We start from the raw sequence: 20,711 nt of genomic DNA on the forward strand, positions 1-20,711 counted from the left end.
ACATATTGAAATTCAAGAACTTTTGTTCCTTAACACTTTTGGTGTTGCTTCTTTCAAATCTTGCTTTAGGTTTGATGTTAAACCGATTCATTGGATTAGTCTCGATCAAGCTAATTCTGGAGTGAGTCGTCTTAGGATCTAGGAGTGTCTATCGTAGATTCTAAGTCCGATCTAAGAGTGATTCATCTTCTAACCTTACTCTTGGTTGGAATCATTCGGTAAGTTAGTCGTTTTTGTGAATGTTTGCAAGGATCCTAGAAGGACCTCTAGCTTTGTAAACACGAGCAACCTTGGCGCTTACTGGTTCACTCCAAGCTCAGAGCTACATTCAGTCTTCTACAATGTGCAGGTTCTACTATAATGGGAAGATTACAATGGGCATCACTTTCTCTAAAACGCTCTCTAGATGCTACAACAATAGCCACTTACCTTCTAAGCACTACAATAATAGCTACTTAGGGATACAGAATGAAAAACCTCACAAGAATCGAGAGAATGGACTGCCGACGACGCTCTACAGTACAATATCTCACTTTCTCTTTTTTCTCTCTACCCGTAAAAATGGCCACCGCTCACCCTATTTTTGCTTCTGTCTCTCATCATGCAAAAGCTCACATATATATGTAAAAATTAAGGAAACTTAATAGAGACAAAACGATGATCTTGGCCCAACAACAATTAATCATTTTCTTTCTTTATGTCTCCACCTTTCCTAAAAATCTCCCACTTGGAGACAAAACGATGATCTCGCCTCTCACTGCAACAATAGTGTTGATAATCCTGGCAAACTACCAAGGTTCTACTTCCATTGCAACAACAACATCTGATCATCTTGGCAAACAACCCAGGTTTCATCTGTACTTACACTGAGACTAGGCAACCTACGTGGTCTTGTCTCCCAAACGTAAAAGACATAGCCACGTACTCCCACTCGAACTAAGTGGTACCTCCCAATGCTTCTTTCTTCGATTGCGACCAATGACTCCCAAAGAAATAATTATCTTCAATGACTTGACACTCCCACTCAAGTTTGTAACCAAGCTAGAGACTCCAACCTCGACCTTAGCATCAACTGTGGTCTTCCTCTTCGATGCATATTTTCGTCTATGCGACTTCATCAATTCGCTGAACCGTCTGACAACTAGGGCTATCACTTGACAACCAATTGAATTCTTTTTCATTTTCTTATCCTGACCTCCCAATTGTTGAACCTGAATTGGTGGATCTATCCTGATTGTCAATACTGCTGGTTCTTTCATATCTCCTTCTAAATCATCTGCAGCTCTGTGCATCATCTATCTCTCTGATCCTTTAGCAACACCAACCTCACTGTTTACACTGTAGATGTCATGTGGCCAACAACCACCAACTCGGATCCTCTAGTGAGTTTCCACATGTTTCCACCAAACTCTCTTCCATAACCATCATCGTCCAACTTCTTTACAGATATTAAATTCAATCTGATACTGAGTATGTACCTGACATCTCGCAGAACCAACTCAGTCCCACTATCGGTCTTCAGACTAATATCTCCAATTCCTCTAGTCTTGGAGAGCCTGCCATTTCCCATCCTTACCATGCCATAGTTGCCTGCAATGAAAGATGTGACAATCTTCTATCTAAAGAGATGTGTACTGAATCTGCACTGTCTACTACCCATTCTGATGACTGGTGCACTAGCATTATGTTACTCTCAACACAAACAAGAGCATCATGCACAACTACATTTGCATTTGCATCCAAATTTTTCAGATCCTCTTTCAATTTATTACAATGTTTTTTATAGTGGCATTTCTTGTGGAAGTAATAACATTCGATTTCACCATTCTCATTCCTCTTGCTATTTCTATGTTGTCTCTCATCATAATCAACATTTTCTTTACCTTTCTGAATAGCCAATGCTGAGCCAGATGCGGAACCAGAAGTGGATTCTTTTCCACTCTCGTTCTTGTGAATTTCCTCAGCAATTGCAGCATCACAAATTTCTGTAAATTTTAAACTCTTATCTCCTAACTAATTAGACGCAATCGTCTTCATCGTTTCCCAACTTTAAAGCAAAGAAGTCAACAATAAAATAACATTCACCTCATCACTAAATGTAACTTCAGAGACGCTAACTGATTGATTAAATTAGTGACTTCATTTATATGAAAATTCACAGAAGCATTGTCATCTATATGAATCTTAAAATATCTTATAACAAGATATACCTTATTATTGGCAGATGGTTTTTCATACCTGTTCGTCAGTGCATTCATCATACCTATCGATGTTGTCTCATTTGCCACAAGACTCGCTACATTCATTGATAGACACAACCGGATTATTGCAACTACCTGTTCATCCATATCTTCCCAATCTTCAGCTTTCATTCTAGCTAGTCATTCCTTCAAAGCTTTGTGTACCTTTTTGCAGGTTAAGTAATCTTTAATCTGCATTTTCCAATACCCAAAGTTGGCTCCATCGAACCTCGTAATTCCTTCGAAACTTGACTGCTCGAGAAATCTCATGGCTCTGAACCAAAAGCTCTGATACCAGTTGTTGGGAAAAATATATATATGCAGTAATATAAAATATCTCTAGTTCTCAAGCAAGAGCAATCCAACATGATCAAACTAGTTTTTTCCCGTTCCACAGTTATGAGCAAGTCACAGTTCTATCAATGTAATAAAGGAAATACGAGATGGGGATAGAAAACAAACAGCAAAAAATATACTAGTTCACTCCAAGCTCGGAGCTACGTCCAGTCTTCTGCAATGGGCATCACTTTCTCTAAAACGCTCTCTAGATGCTACAACACTAGCCACCTAGCTTCTAAGCACTACAACAATAGCTACTTAGGGATACAGAATGAAAAACCTCACAAGAATCACGAGAATAGACTGCCGACCACACTCTACAGTACAATATCTCACTTTCTCTCTTGTTTCTCTCTGCCGGTAAAAATGGCCACCGCTCACCCTATTTCTGCTTTTGTGTCTCATCGTGCAAAAGCTTACATATATATGTAAAAATTAAGGAAACTTAATAGAGACAAAACGACGATCTTGGCCCAACATCAATTAATCATTTTCTTTCTTTTTTGTCTCCACCTTTCCTAACACTTATTTTCCTCGTTTTTCCTTATTTCCCCTTATTTTTATTTTTTGACGGCCTCTTAGTTGGAGATATGTGTCAACTCATTGATCTACACTTGAACGAGCCTTATAATTATCTTCTTTAAAGATAGCTTAATGGAAAGTCACGTTCTTACACCTTTTTGTCATGTTTCTCATTTTCTCTTACTTTATGTTATCGAAGAGATTGAGACCTTTGGTTGGATGCTACCTGGTTTTCTTTTGCAGTGTTACGTGGCTTTCGCTACCCATGCAAGTTGCTTTAATTACCTAGCCATACTTAAACGATTGCCATTATTGTCACTTAAATGTTTATCATGTGGCGTGAAGGGGTTAAACCGTGCCTTTTTGTAAGCGACGATTTAATGTTGGGCCAGCCTCTAACGTCATTTGTGCGTTGTGTGTGTGTGTGTGGGGGGGGGGGGTATCTTACTCAGTCGTCGAATGCCTTTTTCAGGCGCATCGTTTTGTTTCTCGCGTTAGTTAACCTTCCATCACTTGCCTTCTTTTTAAAGGGGGGCTGAGCAGGTGGCTACGGTTTCAACTACGAATTTTTTGATATTTTTCTTTTGGATATCCTATGAATCTACGAGCCCATTTGTCTTGTTGATCTTGATTTATCAAAAAGTGGACTACTGTCACCCTCCCTTTGTTTACGTCTCCTCGCAACGAGGGTATTCAAGGCACGCAGGGGTTTACGACCTCAACCATTCAGACATTAGGAGTCAAGCTAGAGATTGTGTGACGGCGCTTAGGGAGGAGGTTTGATTGTTGAAGATAGATTTGGTTGTGGCTAAACCCCTGGAAGATGAGGTGGTGAAGGACGACAAAGTCCTCCGCAGTCAGATAATGGATATTATGAGGATTCACGACTTGATGAAGGTGGTTTAGAATTTTCTCGAACGGATAGGCGAGTTGAAACATACCGTAATTTGTACTGTTCCAGGCTACATACCCTTAAATATTGTTCTTCCCAAGTACTTCAGGTTAGAAATAATGAGCACTCAGAATCTTTTTAATTTCTATTGATACAATATTTTCCTATAAAAGTGTATTTTAAGTGTTACAAATCATTGAGATTGTTTGGGGGTTGAAAATCGTATTGCCACGTGGAGGATAGAAAAAGGTCCAACTTTGGAAGTCTTCCCTTTGGTGGCCGACCTGAAGTGGCCAACCTGAAGAGCTTCCCTGAGGGCTGACTTGAAGGCCTTGCCTAATGGCCGACCTGAGGCCTTCCCTAAAGGCTGATCTGAAGGTCTTCCCTAAAGATCATTTAAGGGAGGAACGATCTTCCATACTTAGTCAAATTCCAGATGACAAGAGTATGAACTGGAATAGCTACCCCCGACAGACCGACCTTGGTCCCGACATGCTCAACCGCCGGTCGGATTCCTTGTCGGGTACCTCAGCCTATAAATAGGGCACTTCACTCTTCAGTCAGGTATTGTATTCTAGCTCAGCCTCCATACTAAGGTCGGACTCAAAACTGACTTGAGCGTCAGAGTGTTTGTTCCCTTGTGCAGGTGTTTCCTCGCCAAGTGGCCTTTCAGCTCATTCCTGACACCAGCTCATCCCAGTCAGCCGACCTTGACCTTTTGAGCTGGTCATCCCTTTCCAAGGATACCCAAGCTCTTCCCGCGGTCATACCTGAAGCAGGTCATGCTCTTCCCGTGGTCATACCTGAAAAGCAGGTCATGCTCTCCCAATGGTCATACCTGGAGCAGGTCGAGCTCTTCCCTGTGGCCGACCTTGACCAGGTCATACCCCGTCACATTTTTTGCATAAACAGAAATAGACAAATTGAAATTTTCAAATATTAAAGATCAAATAGACACTACAGGAATTTTGACCTTTGGTGACGAAATAAAGCGTCGCCAAAGATTCAAATTTCGTCGTCAAAGACTTTTGGCGACGAAATTTCTTCGTCGCTAAAATCGTTGTTAGAAGGCCGTTGTGAAAGATCTTTGGTGACGAAATTTGAAATTTGTCAAAGATTCTCTCCCGCGACAAAATTAATTTCATTGCCATAAGCAAGTTTTATTTTACTTTTTTAAATTTATTTTAAATTTTTACGATATTATCATTTTCTTGTATAAGTAGAAATAATTTCAAATTTCATATAAGTTCAAATTTCATATTCGTAGTATTACAAACATTGGTCCTACAATGTAACACAAAAAGCTCATTACAATAACTAAAGTTAACAAAAACTCATCAATACAAATTTCAAATTTACAAAACTTACTTCCACCAAGTCTTAAAAACTTGTACACACTCTATCACCAATTACCTTCAAATTCAACAAGGTTATTCAAATTCAAATTCACAAAACTCTTACTCCCGTTACCTAAAAGCCTTAAAAACAAGCATGCTCCATCACCAAAAACACTTTAAATATAAAGAAGTTGTCCAAAGTAATTAAAAACAATCATGTCTACGTAACTCTTTAAACTCAACCCAAATTGCACAAAGTAAAACAAAAGTATAAGAACTCCCGTTCTCAACTCTTCCATTCAAAGCTAAAACGAAATTCATCAACACAACCTCAAATTCACATAACTTACTCTCGTTATCTAAAAGCCATAAAAACATGCCTACTCACTCACCAAATTGTACAAAGAAACAGAAAACGTATAAGACCACCCCCCCAACACTTCACATTTATGACCCATGTTCTAAGTGGCTACCATAACTGCAGGATAGCTGATATTTCATCATGTATACTCGTAATCTCATGTTCTTTTTGCATGAGACACTCCTCAAATTCTCCTCGCAGGTTAATTACTTCTTCAGACAGCTCTTGTTCTCGTTGTGAGGAAGCAACACTCGAAGCAAAACCTTTACGAGATTTAGACTACGGGGCCCCAACCAGCACTTTTAATATAGCCCGATCGAGACCCAAGAACTGTTTCCAGTACTTCTGGGTCTGACATCGGTTCACTGCCTTCTCTCATAGATTCTTCTCTAACCCACATCATGTCTAACTGCATAATTAAGTAGTCAAAAAACAATAAAATATTCACACATACAGTTTGAAGCATAATTTGAATTAGTTAATTAATATAAGAGTGATAAACTTATAGCAGCCGTCTCAACGCCTTCGACCCAACCTTTAATATCAGCGTATCTAGTCTCCCTAAACAAATCGATTTCAGTAAAATTTTCGCCTCCCTCTTGCTCTTTCTGCGCTTAGGTAACATATAATTATTATTGATAATCATAAGTAATGAAGTATATGAAAGAAAAATATTATCGCATTTTTACTTTCTCCTTGGCGATTATAGCAAACGCTTTCGACCCCCCGCGATGGTTGAATGGGAGCTTCGACCTGTTTTGTTTGTTGGTCTGAAATTTTTGCTAACAAAATAAAGTTAGTTAAACATATTGAATATAAAGTATAGAAAATAAGTTGAAGTTATATTCATTAAGTACCTTCCACTCATCTGACTCTCATCTATCGCATAGCATGTTCCAATCATTCGATCTTGCCAACAATCGTTCAGGTGGGTTGTTGCGAGCAATCTTAGGTGTGGGATGACTTTTGTAGTGTTTGGGCAATTTAACCTTATACTCTTTGAATGTTGTTTGCATCACATGATGAATGAAATTCATCAAAATTTGGTTTGACTCATTAAATTCGAAATGACCTTACAAAAAAAAAACAACAACAACAAACCAAGGGGAGTGTTATTATTGTTACGTACATCATAGAAAATAATAAAACATATTAAGTAATAAGAATTTTACTTTGAGATGAGATAACTCCCATCTTGTCACTTTCTTAGATCTCAATTCAATTGCTAGCATTTAGCTAACTTGTTTGCATGTATGTGCTCCGATCGCGATAGAATATGTAGTGGTTATATTGCATGTTGGTTTACCTACCATGTGGTCACATACGATCTTTACCTTTTCCCCAGTTGAACGAACTTGATTTTCAAGTTCTGTCAATCGGGTGTATCCTCGCACTCCATTCTATCTGTATATTATCAAGCGTTAAAATAATTAGTTAAATACAAATAAAGATACAAATAAATTCATTATCCAACATATATTAAAAAAGACGTACTTGGAGGAAAAGACGGAACGGGCGGGTTTACTGGAGAATCATCATGTAGGTGTAGTTGGTCAACCGATCTGTTTGGTCTGGACGTCTCATTTTTCCTACAAACTTAGACAAAGAACCAATAGTATTATATATTAATGAAACAAATACTTAACATAAATCAAGTAGAAAGGTAAATTATCCAACATATACACTAAGATGTCATACTTGGAGGAATACTTATTCGCTATCGTACTCATAATCAAAATCATCTATACTATTATCGGTTGATGCGTCCGTATCGTCTGATTCATCGCTTATAAATTCATCCTCATTTCTCGCATCTATGCTTCTATTTGACTGTTGTTAGATTTCTCAACCCTCAACACCAGTAGGCTCAACATCATCTCTATGCAATGAACTAGCTTGAGTGGACTCATCTACTTCAATCCTAGATCCTACTTCTAATAATGATGTTTGGTCATTTTCAATGTCTTCGTGTTTCGGAATATCCCGTACGCGTTTATTTAGAATATTTTGCACAACTTTCCAATTATTGCCAAGTTTGGGCTCATACAAATAAAAAACTTGTTGAGCTTGACCAGCGAGAATTAACGGATCGTCTGCATACCAATAATTTAGATGTATTAATTGACTTAAAACCTAAGTCAACTCGAATTCTGTTCTTCTTAGCGTCTGTGTCAAACCATTTGTCGTTAAAAAGAATGACACGTCTCCCTTTAGCATAATCTAACTCTCACACATCACTCAATACACCATAAAAATTCATCTCATCCCCTTCATCTCCTCCACATACCATGACTCCGCTATTTTGTGTGGTTTGACGACTATCACGTTCTATATTATGAAAACGTAATCCATTTACAATACAACCACTATATGAACGTGCAGCTAATGAGGGCCCTAACGCAAGGGAATAAAGATCATCATCTAATTCGCCTTGTTCCCGTAATGTCAAAACCTGTTTTGAATCATAACAGAATATTCAGTGATTTTGTTTTGCGTTCATATATATTCAAGTCCTAAAAATCATTATTACCTGAGTTTTGAACCAATCAAGAAAATGTGCACTGTGTTGTTCATATAGGGTAGATAAACTCTGTCCTGGAATTCAAATTAATCTCAAATGTTGACTACCACACCACAAAAGAAGAAGAACACAAAATAATTGTTATATAGTAAAAAAAAATAGCATCACTATTCTTAAAATGAACTTAGCAGAAGATAAACTTACTCGCGATACGACTCTATCTCTGCACAGTTGTTCAATACATACCAATGTGCAATTTTTCTTTCGATTACAGATAGTGTCTTCGAAGTTGACGCCCCCAACGGTTGTGCACTTAACCTGAACACATCAAAATATCCACAAATTTTATTACCTGCAATAGTATCATCGTTGCGTTCATCCCTGTTGAATCTTGTTTCAATTTCAGTCAGATACAAGGAGCAAAAAGTCAACGATTCATTCATGACAAATGATTCGGCTATCGAACCCTCAGAATGAGCTCTGTTCTTCTTATGTACATATTGTTTTAATATTCGGAGACTTCTCTCGATAGGGTACATCCAACTGTAACTAACTGGCCCAACAATTTTTGCTTCGTATGGCAAGTGAACGACTAGATGTACCATCACATCAAAAAATGCCGGTGGGAATATTCTCTCCAACTTACAAAGTATGACTACAACATCTGATTGCAATCTTTCCAAATCATTTATGCGTATTGTCTTCGTACATATATCACGAAAGAAATTACACAACTCAACAATAGTTGTACCCATTAGCAACAGGTAGGAGTCGTTGTAGCAGAACATGACAGTCATGAGTTTTCAACCCCGATAGTTTTCCATCCTCTACGCTCACACATCTCGATATGTTTGATACAAATCCATATGGAAACTTAGCTGATTTCAAAAATTTGCAGAACTTCACCCTTTCAACAGTAGCCAATGTATACGTAGCATGTGGTTTTGCAACTTTATTCCATACTTTTTGTAAATGTAAATCTTTCCGAATATTCAAATATTCTAAATCCAAATGCGCATTGATCGTGTCCTTTGTTTTCCCATCAATATATAACAAAGTTCCTACTAGATTGTCACATACGTTACTCTCAATGTGCGTCACATCTAACTTATGCCTTAACATAAGTTTCGACCAATAAGGAAGTTTGAAGAATATACTTTTTCTTTGTCCAGTTTAAATCTCGTTTTCTTTTCTTAACTTGTTTGGTTGGATTCTTAGCAAAAGTTGGAAAATTCAATGTATTTACTTATTGAAGAATCGCATCTCCATCCATTAATGCTGGTGGAGGTCGTCGTTCTAACTTTCCATCATGTAATCTATTACCACGCCAACTATGATTTTGTGGAAGATAATGTTGATTAATGGCTGCAAGTAAACGTTGATTTCTTTTCCAGGAGACTTCGGCCCAGGAATAAGCAATGACATTAATAAATTAGTTTCCTTCATGCACTTCCAAGGAGGCAAATTGTATGGAATATGTACAACTGGCCACATGCTGTACGGATTGTTCATAATCCCAAATGGATTAAACCCATCTGAAGCTAGTCCCAAACAAACATTTCGTGGGTCTGAAGTAAATTGAGGAAATGTACTATCTAGATGCTTCCACCCCAAAGCGTCAGCTGGATGTTGTAACACACCATCTGTTTCAACTTGTTTATCTTTATGCCACCTCATTTCATAAGCAAAATGTTTTGAAGAAAAAAAAAATCATTTCAATCTTGGTATCAACGGAAAGTGTTGTAAAACTTTTTGGGCGACTTGTGAAGCTTTCCCATTAACTTTTTTATAACGAGACTCACCACATACTGAAAAACTTTGACATTCAGAATATTCTTTTCTGAATAATATGCAGTCTGTTGGGTTTGTAAGGTGATTGCAAACAAAGTCCCACATTGACTAGGGAAGGGAATGATTATGGGTATATAAGAGAGGACAATTATCTCCATTGGTTTGAGGCTTTTTCGGTGAAACCAAAAGCAAAGCCGTGAGGGCTATGCCTAAAGTTGACAATATCATATCATTGTGGAGATACGTGAGGTACTCTGGGTACCGTTGTCCTTAACAAGTGGTATCAGAGCCATGGTTTAAACCTAGCTGTGTCGGTGAATCCTCGAGTGCCGAACAAAGAAGTGGTGAGTCTCGAAAGGTGTGGTCATGGTGTAATCCGTAGGTGTGCTCTATCAGGTTGTGCCCAAAAGCCTTGGATAGGAGCAAGCTCTCGTTCGGGTCCGAGAGTAGACGGATGAGTGACTACTTGAGGGGAGGCTCGGTGGTACTTTGTTTGAGGGGAGGATTGTTGGGTTTGTAAGGTGATTGCAAACAAAGTCCCACATTGGCTAGGGAAGGGAATGATCATGGGTATATAAGAGAGGACAATTATCTCCATTGGTACGAGGCCTTTTGGGTGAAACCAAAAGCAAAGTCGTGAGGGCCATGTCCAAAGCGGACAATATCATACCATTGTGGAGATACGTGGGGTACTCTGGGTACCGTTGTCCTTAACAAATGGTATCAGAGCCATGGTTTAAACCTAGCTGTGTCGGTGAATCCTCGAGTGCCGAACAAAGAAGTGGTGAGTCTCGAAAGGTGTGGTCATGGTCTAATCCGTAGGTGTGCTCTATTGTAAGGTGATTGCAAACAAAGTCCCACATTGGCTAGGGAAGGGAATGATCATGGGTATATAAGAGAGGACAATTATCTCCATTGGTATGAGGCCTTTTGGGTGAAACCAAAAGCAAAGCCGTGAGGGCTATGCCCAAAGCGGACAATATCATACCATTGTGGAGATACGTGGGGTACTCTGGGTACCGTTGTCCTTAACAAATGGTATCAGAGCCATGGTTTAAACCTAGCTGTGTCGGTGAATCCTCGAGTGCCGAACAAAGAAGTTGTGAGTCTCGAAAGGTGTGGTCATGGTGTAATCCGCAGGTGTGCTCTATCAGGTTGTGCCCAGAAGCCTTGGATAGGAGCAAGCTCTCGTTCGGGTCCGCGAGTAGACGGATGAGTGACTACTTGAGGAGAGGCTCGGTGGTACGTTGTTTGAAGGGAGGATTGTTGGGTTTGTAAGGTGATTGCAAACAAAGTCCCATATTGGCTAGGGAAGGGAATGATCATGGGTATATAAGAGAGGACAATTATCTCCATTGGTTTGAGGCCTTTTGGGTGAAACCAAAAGCAAAGCCGTGAGAGCTATGCCCAAAGCGGACAATATCATACCATTGTGGAGATACGTGGGGTACTCGAGACTGTGTCGGTGAATCCTCGAGTGCCGATTGTTGGGTTTGTAAGGTGATTGCAAACAAAGTCCCACATTGGCTAGGGAAGGGAATGATCATGGGTATATAAGAGAGGACAATTATCTCCATTGGTATGAGGCCTTTTGGGTGAAACCAAAAGCAAAGTAGTGAGGGTTATGCCCAAAGCGGACAATATCATACCATTGTGGAGATACGTGGGGTACTCTGGGTACCGTTGTCCTTAACACAGTCATATTTGCAAGCATGTATGGACTCGTATGAATGTCCTAAATCACACAGTCTCCTTTTAGCCTCGTAAGATGTACTAGGTATAGATGCACCAGTCGGAAATGCTTCCTTTAACAACTCAAGTAACATATCGAATGATTTATTACTCCAGTTGTTAATGACATTGACTTGGATACAATTGATTATATGCTTCATTGAACAACTGCTCGAAAGTATTAGACGTGTCTCTTTCACATTCGCTTGGGGGTATCTCAAAACAAAGTTGTTCTCCTTCTACATTTTCTTTTACAACAGGGCATTGTAAATCATTGAAAATACTAGACATCTCACCATCCTCATTATTCATAACATTGGATTCTCTACTTAACTCATTATACGAAGAAGTTTCATGTCTCGTATAACTACTTGAAGGGGTTGGTTCTTCTCCATGGTATATCTATTAAGTATATGAATGTGATATTCCATTTATAAACGAATGACTTTCTATTCCATCAACTGAATGCCACTTTACATTCATACAATATCTACATAGACATGTTGTTTTTCCTGTACTGTTGACGTGAAGTTTTGCCAGTTCTATGAACTGTTTTACTCCTTCTACGGATACTCAGGCGATAATCTATCTCTAACCTTAATCCAATCCTTATTCATTCTCAATGATGATAGTGTTAAAAGAACACTCGATTCAGTATCAATGAGCAATGTTAAATCCTAAAAGAACCAGACAAAAGATTAGATTCATTTTGTCACACCATTAGGATATTTTGAAAAGAGGATAGAGGTGGTCATTGTTGAGGATGAAGGTTGTTGTAAAAACTAGGAGACTTTGAAATTATTATTGAGAGCTTAAATATATCCCTAAAATATAGTCAGTAAGGAAAGAACTAAACTAGCTAAAATATAACTCAAATCTATTTCGATCACCTAGATACTTTTATGCTTTTGCATATCGTTTTTAAAAGTTTCTTAAAATGTAAACTAAATTTTGAAAATTAAATTTGCTACCCATTAATTAAACCATCACGCTCAACATCAAAATAGTTCATACTTTACATACAAAACTAATAAATAAAATCAATCAAAAACAATATCGACATGCTCACAAACAAAATAACGAATTCAAAAATAAAATCATCACACTGCTAAACAAAATAGTTCATATTTACAAAACGAATAAATTAAATCAAAATAAGAAAATTTCAACACGCTCGCAACTTAATTAAAAAATTCACAATCACACTAGCATGCTCCAAACTAATTACAAATTAATTCACTGACAATATAACTTAAGCACAAGTTACAGTGAACGTTGAGAACCGATTCAATATTAACTAAAATAAACTCAAAGTCAAGCTTATGAATTCTAGTCTAACAAAAACTCACTAATAATTTGGACACTTGAATAGAAATCAACACAAACTAAAAAAAAATTGTCATAAGTAAATTTTCCAAATTTTAGAAACACAAATACACGCAAAAAAAATCCTAAAATTCCCAAAAATTTAAAATAAAGATCCAAAATCTTCAAATTTAAACTAACACAAACTACAAACTAATTCCCCTAAACACCCACTTTTAAAATAAAGTTCATCTTTCCCTATTAACAAAATAAAGTTTCAAAATCTTGAAATTTTCTAAAATACAAACTCAGACAACAACCTTCCCAACTAATTTTCCAACTAAATCTATTAACATTAGCTCAAAATCAATAACCCATATCAAAATCAAGCTAAAAATAAAAATGAATATTCACAATTTCTCAAATTCAACCCATAAAAAACATCAATATAATTTACCTGCTTAGTTAAACCCTAGAACCCTATCAAAAAATCTCTATAAAAAAATAAAATAACAATCATAAATCAAACATTATAGATAAAATAAAAAGAAAAAGAGAATAGACCTCCGGCAATTTGATGAGAGGTGGTGGCGTCGAGAAGCCGGTGGCTTCAGGGCCGTTGGAGGTAGCGGGCGGCGGCTTTGGGACGGCGGGAGGTGTTGGCCGGCGGCTTTGGGGCGGCAGAAAGTGGCCGCTTCGGGATGGCTAGCGGCGGAAGAGGAAGGGCGGAGGACAAGGGGCAGGTCGGGGCGGAGGAGGAAGGGGGAAAGAGAGGAAAAACGGGACGAGGAGGGGCGGTCGGACGATGAGCAGCGGTGGAAACGAAGCCGCTTCGACGAGCAGCGGTGGAGTGGCGAGACTGCGGCGGGACGAGGAGGGGCGCCCGACGGTGGAACTGAAGAGGCGAAGGTTGGGCGGCGGGGCAATGAAAATGAAAAGATGAAGATGTGAGAATAAGTGGGGGGAGGTTTGGGTTTCAATCGAAAATGGGGGGAGAAAACAAGAAATTTGTTCGGGACTTTTGGCGACGACGCCATTTCGTCGCCAAAGGTCCCACCCCGTCGCTATAGACTTGTGAAAAAAATTGGGCGGGTTTTTTTGGTGACGAAATTATATTTCATCGCCAAAGATGACTTTTGGCCACACATTCTCGTCTCGTCGCCAAAAGGTAAGCCTTCAGCAACGACACTTTTTGCGACGCAAAGAATTTCGTCGCCAAAAGCCATCTTTGGCGACGAAATGTTGTGTCATCGCCATAAGTCAATACTTTTGGCGACGACATGCATTTTCGTCGCCAAAGATGGCTTTTGGCGACAAAATTCTCTTCATCGCCAAAAGTCTTGACAAAAATTGTCATAATTAAAATTCCCAAATTTTAGAAACACAAAAAAAAAAGAAAAAAAATCCTAAAATTTCGAAAAATTTTAAAATAAAGATCCAAAATCTTCAAATTTGAACTAACACATACTACAAACTAATTTCCCTAAACACCCACTTTTAAAATAAAGTTCATCTTTTCCTATTAACAAAATAAAGTTTCAAAATCTTGAAATTTTCTAAAATACAAACTCAAACAACAACCTTCCCACCTAATTTTCCAATTAAATCTATTAACATGAACCCAAAATCAATAACCCATATCACAATCAAGCTAAAAATAAAAATAAATATCACATTTTCTCAAATTCAACCCATAAAAAACATCAATATAATTTACATGCTTAGTTAAACCCTGGAACTCTATAAAAAAAATCTCTATCAAAAAATAAAAATAACAATCATAAATCAAACATTATACATAAAAAAAAAAAAGAATAGACCTCCAGCGATTTGATGAGAGGTGGTGGCGTCGGGAAGCCGGCGGCTTCGTGGCGCTGGAGGTGGCAGGCGGCGGCTTTGGGATGGTGGGACATGCATTTTCGTCGCCAAAGATAGCTTTTGACGATAAAATTCTCTGTGTCGCCAAAAATGTCGTCGCTGAAGGCTTAATTTCTTGGGATAAGAAAATTAACTAGACATTGAAAAAAGTACAAGTATATAAATGTTTTTAAAATAGATCCGCAATGAAAGACATCAATAATAAACATGAACCAACTATTGGATGTGTCCGGATTCTTTAATTATGCCCCTCAAGATAGTGGTTCTTTTACGCTTACTAATTTTGATTTGATCTCGTTTTTTAAGCTGGATGCTTGTTTGAGCTTATTGAACTCTGAAACCATTCAATATTCATGGGTTCTATCTCGAGTTCAATTTTTAATGAGAGAAGTAGTCCATGTATCTTATGAACCTGGTTAGGTCTTTTGATTTTTCGACGTGGAAACATTACCACTTATGACAGTTCAAAACCATTACTAACAAGTTTTGACAACGGTTCATATATCCATCAATATCATCGATACATTAGTTTTTTGATAGTTTTTAGCTAATTATGATGGTTTTTGAACCATTAACTACGAGATTATTTTGATATTCAAACACATGACAGTGATCACGTATCTCCATTCATGGCGGGTTTTCACCGTCATCTAAAACAAATATTTCTTGCAGTGAGCCAAATTTTGATTAAATAATGTGTGTTGATGTGAAGGATGGAAAGGTTAGATTGGAGAAGTTCAAGCTGCATGGCCAAAATGATTGGTACAATAGTGTCAATGATTGGAGCTTTTGTGGCTGTTCTCTATAAAGGCCCAATGGTTCTATCCCATCCATCTTCTTCCTCTCAAAATCTTCATCTTCTCCACCTTCACTCTTTCAACTCAGACTGGATTTTTGGTGGCTTCTTGTTTTCTCTTCAGTTCATCTGCTATGCCATTTGGTACATTCTTATGGTAATCTTTTTCTTTTCTTTTCGCTCCAAATTATAATTTTATTTCGCGTTTTTTGTTTCTTATTTTTGTTTTATATGAGATACATGTATATATTTTGTGTTAGGCTTTTTTTTAAGAATATCTTATACGAATATGGTTCTATGATTTGAGCTTATTTTTAAAATTAGTAAGTTTAGGATTTTAATTTGGTTCTTGTAGTTTTGATTTAGTTTCAATTTGGTCCATGTGATTTGGTTAAACTTCATTTGTCATCCCTGTTGTTATCTCTACTTGAATACATCAAATATTTTCTCTCTATATGAATAAATAATGAGTTGCGGATTATGTTTAATTTAATTTTACGACAGAGTCAAAAATAGAGAAAAAAGAACGAGTCCAGAATGATATGTAAGATTTAACAAAACTATAAAGGCCAAGTGAAAATCGAGACCAAATTGAAACTTTTAAGTTATGGGGAGATAGAAATTGAACTGATAAATTGAAAATGAATTATTGCAGACAAAGGCTGTAAAAATGGTTGGGGCTGATTCAATAGTGATGTTCTTGTACTACTTATGCGCCACCGTTTTGTCAACACCCATCGGTTTGTTGGCAGAGAGAGATTTGAGAGCTTGGACACTGCCCACTCGAATGGGACTCTTTGCTGTTATTTATGCGGTAAGTATAAAGAATTACAATTTTAATTATGATTATGAACACCTACTTGTGATTATTTCTCCATTATCTAGTTCTTAAAAACGTTTTCATAATTTAATCTTGAAAACTAAAAAAAAGTACAATTTCATTGGATAATTATTTCGTTTTTTATTTTTTATTTATTAAATTGTGCTTGTTTTCCTGTGGTTTCTTTGATATGTTTCAACTTTTTATAAAAATACTTTTTGAATTCTTTGTCAGATTTAAAAAATAAAAACAGACTTTTGAGAGCTAATAGACAGTTTGGTATGCAATATATATTATGTTTCATTCACATTGATTCAATGAATATATGTTATAGATATGTTTTTGATTTTGTGATCTAAATAGTGAAAATATTAAAAATAATATCTGTATGTTTTCAAATTTTCAATTTCATCGTAATGCTTTTTAACATTTTTGTTATCGTTTGAAGAGAAAGATAAATGAAGGAAAAAAAGATTGATTATGAAAATCTCATTGGACAAGGATCTCAATTTTAGTTTTATTTGTTTAAGAATTATGTCTTCTTTTATTACCAACATATTTTAAGTCTTAATTAAATTTTAGAAACAATAACAAGGTTTTTAAAACTATATATATTTTTTAGGCTTTAAAATTTTACTTATATTTTGAAAACGTAGGTAACAAAGCAATAAATATACATCTATTAGAAATAGTGCTTATAAACTAAAATTTCAAAAATAATAGAAAGATAAAATATATATATATATATATATATATATATATATCAAACACAAAAAAAAAAAAAGAAATTTTAATAAATTTTTTTGTAAAGTGCAAATCTCAACATGACTCACAATTATATCTTCTATCATATTTTTTGAACTTAAAAATAAAATCGTTATCAAATAGGTCGGGATTTAAGGATTTGTATTGTAGGGATTGATGGGTCAAGCATTTGGATCAATCGTCCACGCATGGGGTATGAGGATGAGAGGGTCTGTCTATGTCACAAGCTTTAGGCCATTGTCCATTATTATTGCAGCTGCCATGGCTTTTTTTCTTCTTGGTGATGCCCTCTATTTTGGAAGGTGATACAAATTATTCTCTCTCTTTGATTTTTTTTTTCTTAATAGTCTAAAATATGAAAAAAGAAATTTAAAAATTTGTGAAAAGAAAATAGACCTTCAGCGACGTGTGAAAATTGTTGCTAAAAGTAAAAAAACGTCTCTATAAATTTTAGGGATGTTTACCATTTTGTCATTAAGAACATCGCTAATTCTTTGTCTACTTAACTTTTAGCGACCTCCTGGTCGCATCGCTGATAAAAACTATTAGTGGCATGATTCAAGGTCGCAGAAATCAGCTTTCAACAACACACCGTCTTCGTCGTTGTAAGTATTTTTAGCGACGACACCTTTTGTCACTAAAAGTATTTTCAACGTTGAATGTCTAGCTGATTGCATGCTAAAAGACCTTCAGAGCACACATTACTTTTTCTTTTTGTTCACTTCACTTTTGTTTGACATACCTTTTTGGTCATTAATACCAATAAATATAATGTGTCGTCAAAATTATTTATTCTGTTTAAAAATACGTATAAGTCCTCCAAATAAGTAAACCCGTTATAACATTAGAAAATATGTTATCTCATTACAAAGAACAAAGAAGTTATCTTAATATTTGCTTGATTTACATATGTGGAACAAAATAAAACAACAGGGTGAATCGCTCTTCCTCCCCATGATTGTTGCACAACCACCATTGATGTAGAAAATCTATCTTGTAAAAAGGAATATGAAAACATGACTTAATCAACAACAAGAATTAACAACAAAACTTGTTTACATGACGTTAAGACACGAAACGGACATAGAGACATCAATCAAATCAAACCTTGAACCTATGACTATCAATAACTGTATAATATTTAATTTACTACACTTTAACTATATCAAAACCAATATAAAGTACATCAAATACATAGCAATATTTTGTGACATATGAAAAACTCCAATAATGCTCCTAACTTGTGAACATAAACAACGAAATCCTTATGGACATTATATAAGCAATGACTACCATAACTGCAAGATAGCCACGATACTTTAACTATATCAAAACCAATACAAATAAGTACATCAAATATCGAGCCATGCTTTATGACATATAAAAAACTCAAATAATACTCATAACTTGTAAACATATAAATAATCAACCCACACTTGTGAAATTAACTTGTGATTACACACATGCCCAACTCCTTTACTCAGTACTTGTACATATACTTGTCGGGATGGAGGAGGTTCAGCACCTTCTTCTAATTATGAAGCATTTTTTTAGTGCAATCATTTCATTCTATAATATATCATGCATAATATTAATACGTTGTAAAATAATACAAAAATGAAATAATCGGTTTTACTTACATGTTTTCTATTTGCCCCTGGGTTTACTATCCTTTTTGTGCACTTCTGTGTGTAATTTCAAATAGTATGTTCAATCTTGTCTACCCGACCCTCTTTGATTTTTCTACATAATTATGAATCAAAGTTAGAGGGTAAATTTAAAAAGATAAAAAAGACTGAGAGAGAGAAAAGTTGTGAACAAGAGGCATGTTCGAGAAAGAAAAAAAATATAAGTGAGAAAACATTTAACGAGAAAAGATTTAGACAAAAAAGTGTTAAGAAATATATTTGATAGAGAACAAATAAATTACAGAGAGAAAAAAAATTAGTCAGAGAAAAGTTTGAGATATGTTTTAGGGATAAAATAAATGAGAAAAATGAAGCAAAATTACAGAGGGAGACAGTTTAGAGAAAAAAAAAAGTTTAGGGAGAAAAAAGTTAGAATGGAAAAAGAAATATTAGTTAGAGAGATATGTTAGAATAGAATAAAAAGAAATATTAAATTTTAGAGTGATGTTTATATTCGTGCTTTGGCGAGATAAAGAGTTATCGTAGAGCAAGAGCTATTTCATAATTGAGTTTTTTTTTCTTTTTTTTCAATAGCTCTGTTGTTTATGTTTGTTATTGTTTTGTTGTCTTTCTTGTTCGTCTTTTTTATTTGGTTGTACTTTGATCTAAAGTTGTAAGATCTATTTTTTTTTTTCAACACACTGACCTTTGCAAAAAATAATAATAATATTATAGAGATGAAAATTGAAGATTGAGAAAGATAAGTTTTTTTATCAAAATCTTTAAAGAAGAAAAGTTTTTATACAGATAAATAAATTTGTTATAGAGAAATATGTTGAATGAGAGATAAAAAAAAATCAGCAATAGAAGAAAAACTTAGTTTTTTTTTCTTTTGTAACTTCAATAAGAGTTTCAGAATCGTTCTAAAAACAGAAAATTGAAAATTAAAATGGTTTTTCAGACAAGCCTATTTTTGTCAAAAACCAAGACCAACAACAGGAACCATTAAAATAACAAATTTTTAATAGCTTATTATCATCTTTGTTAATTAAAAAAAAAATTAAGCTCCTCTAATAGACAAAATTTACTAAAAAGAAAAGGCCATATTGCTAAATGTTGGATTTTTGTATTTGATTATTCTAAATATATTACTTTGTAAAATTTCATCTCCTGGTTGCAGTGTGATTGGAGCAATCATAATATCAATTGGATTTTATGCTTTACTTTGGGGAAAAGCAAAGGAATCTGAAATCAAAGAGGAATGTAGCTTTGGCAACTTAGAATCCACTTTTTACAATGAGGAAACTGCACCATTGCTCCAAATAAATAATTCCTAGTCCATTAAATAATGTTTTGTAATTTTCTTAAACCAACGAGTCCTTAGACTTTAATAGTAAAAGATTTAACAATTTAGTCTATTAACTTTAATATGTAACAATTTAGTTTCCGTATAATTTAAAAACTTTCAACAGTTTAGTCTCTATTGTGCAAGATATCAACAAAATTATGGGTCAATTTTTATTATATTACTATTTAGTCTTTGTAATTTATAAATACATATGATCCCTAATTTGTTTATCGAACTACATATGTAAGGAAACCCAGTAAATCTTCAGAAAGTTTTCATGATAGGAACTAAATCGTTGCAAAATTTAAAATTTAACGAGTAATTTGTTACGATATAAATTTTAGAGGCAAAATTGTTACAATAATTTAAAAGTAGAGAGACTAAACCATTACAAACTAAAGTTTTAGGGACTAAATGATTACATCAATGAAATTAAT

At 35.6% G+C, this 20,711-nt stretch overlaps 1 protein-coding gene and 1 pseudogene across 2 annotated transcripts; one reads left to right on the forward strand and one right to left on the reverse strand.

Annotated features, from left to right (window-relative positions):
- Positions 1 to 5,666: 5,666 nt before the first annotated feature.
- Positions 5,667 to 9,877, reverse strand: LOC148209527 (uncharacterized; annotated as a pseudogene). Its single transcript, XR_015792839.1, has 2 exons — positions 7,186 to 9,877; positions 5,667 to 7,095 (listed from the first exon to the last, which is right to left on the reverse strand). The product of XR_015792839.1 is annotated as an uncharacterized LOC148209527 (transcript).
- Positions 9,878 to 15,630: 5,753 nt separating this feature from the next.
- Positions 15,631 to 20,295, forward strand: LOC148209528 (WAT1-related protein At5g40230-like). Its single transcript, XM_088127587.1, has 4 exons — positions 15,631 to 15,870; positions 16,369 to 16,527; positions 17,449 to 17,600; positions 20,107 to 20,295. The coding sequence occupies exons 1-4, from the start codon at positions 15,631 to 15,633 to the stop codon at positions 20,261 to 20,263; spliced, it is 708 nt and encodes a 235-aa protein (XP_087983713.1). The 3' UTR covers positions 20,264 to 20,295.
- Positions 20,296 to 20,711: the final 416 nt, after the last annotated feature.

The sequence above is a fragment of the Momordica charantia genome (genome assembly GCF_013281855.1).
Source record: "Momordica charantia cultivar OHB3-1 chromosome 8 unlocalized genomic scaffold, Mcharantia_2.0 BLBB01000008.1, whole genome shotgun sequence".
NCBI lineage: Eukaryota > Viridiplantae > Streptophyta > Magnoliopsida > Cucurbitales > Cucurbitaceae > Momordica > Momordica charantia.

Excerpts from the sequence above, each read along its gene's own strand:
- LOC148209528 (XM_088127587.1), top strand. The coding sequence starts at position 15,631 with ATGGAAAGGTTAGATTGGAGAAGTTCAAGCTGCATGGCCAAAATGATT. Across the intron at positions 15,871-16,368 it reads CCATTTGGTACATTCTTATG|ACAAAGGCTGTAAAAATGGT; the intron begins GTAATCTTTTTC and ends GAATTATTGCAG. Across the intron at positions 16,528-17,448 it reads TCTTTGCTGTTATTTATGCG|GGATTGATGGGTCAAGCATT; the intron begins GTAAGTATAAAG and ends TTTGTATTGTAG.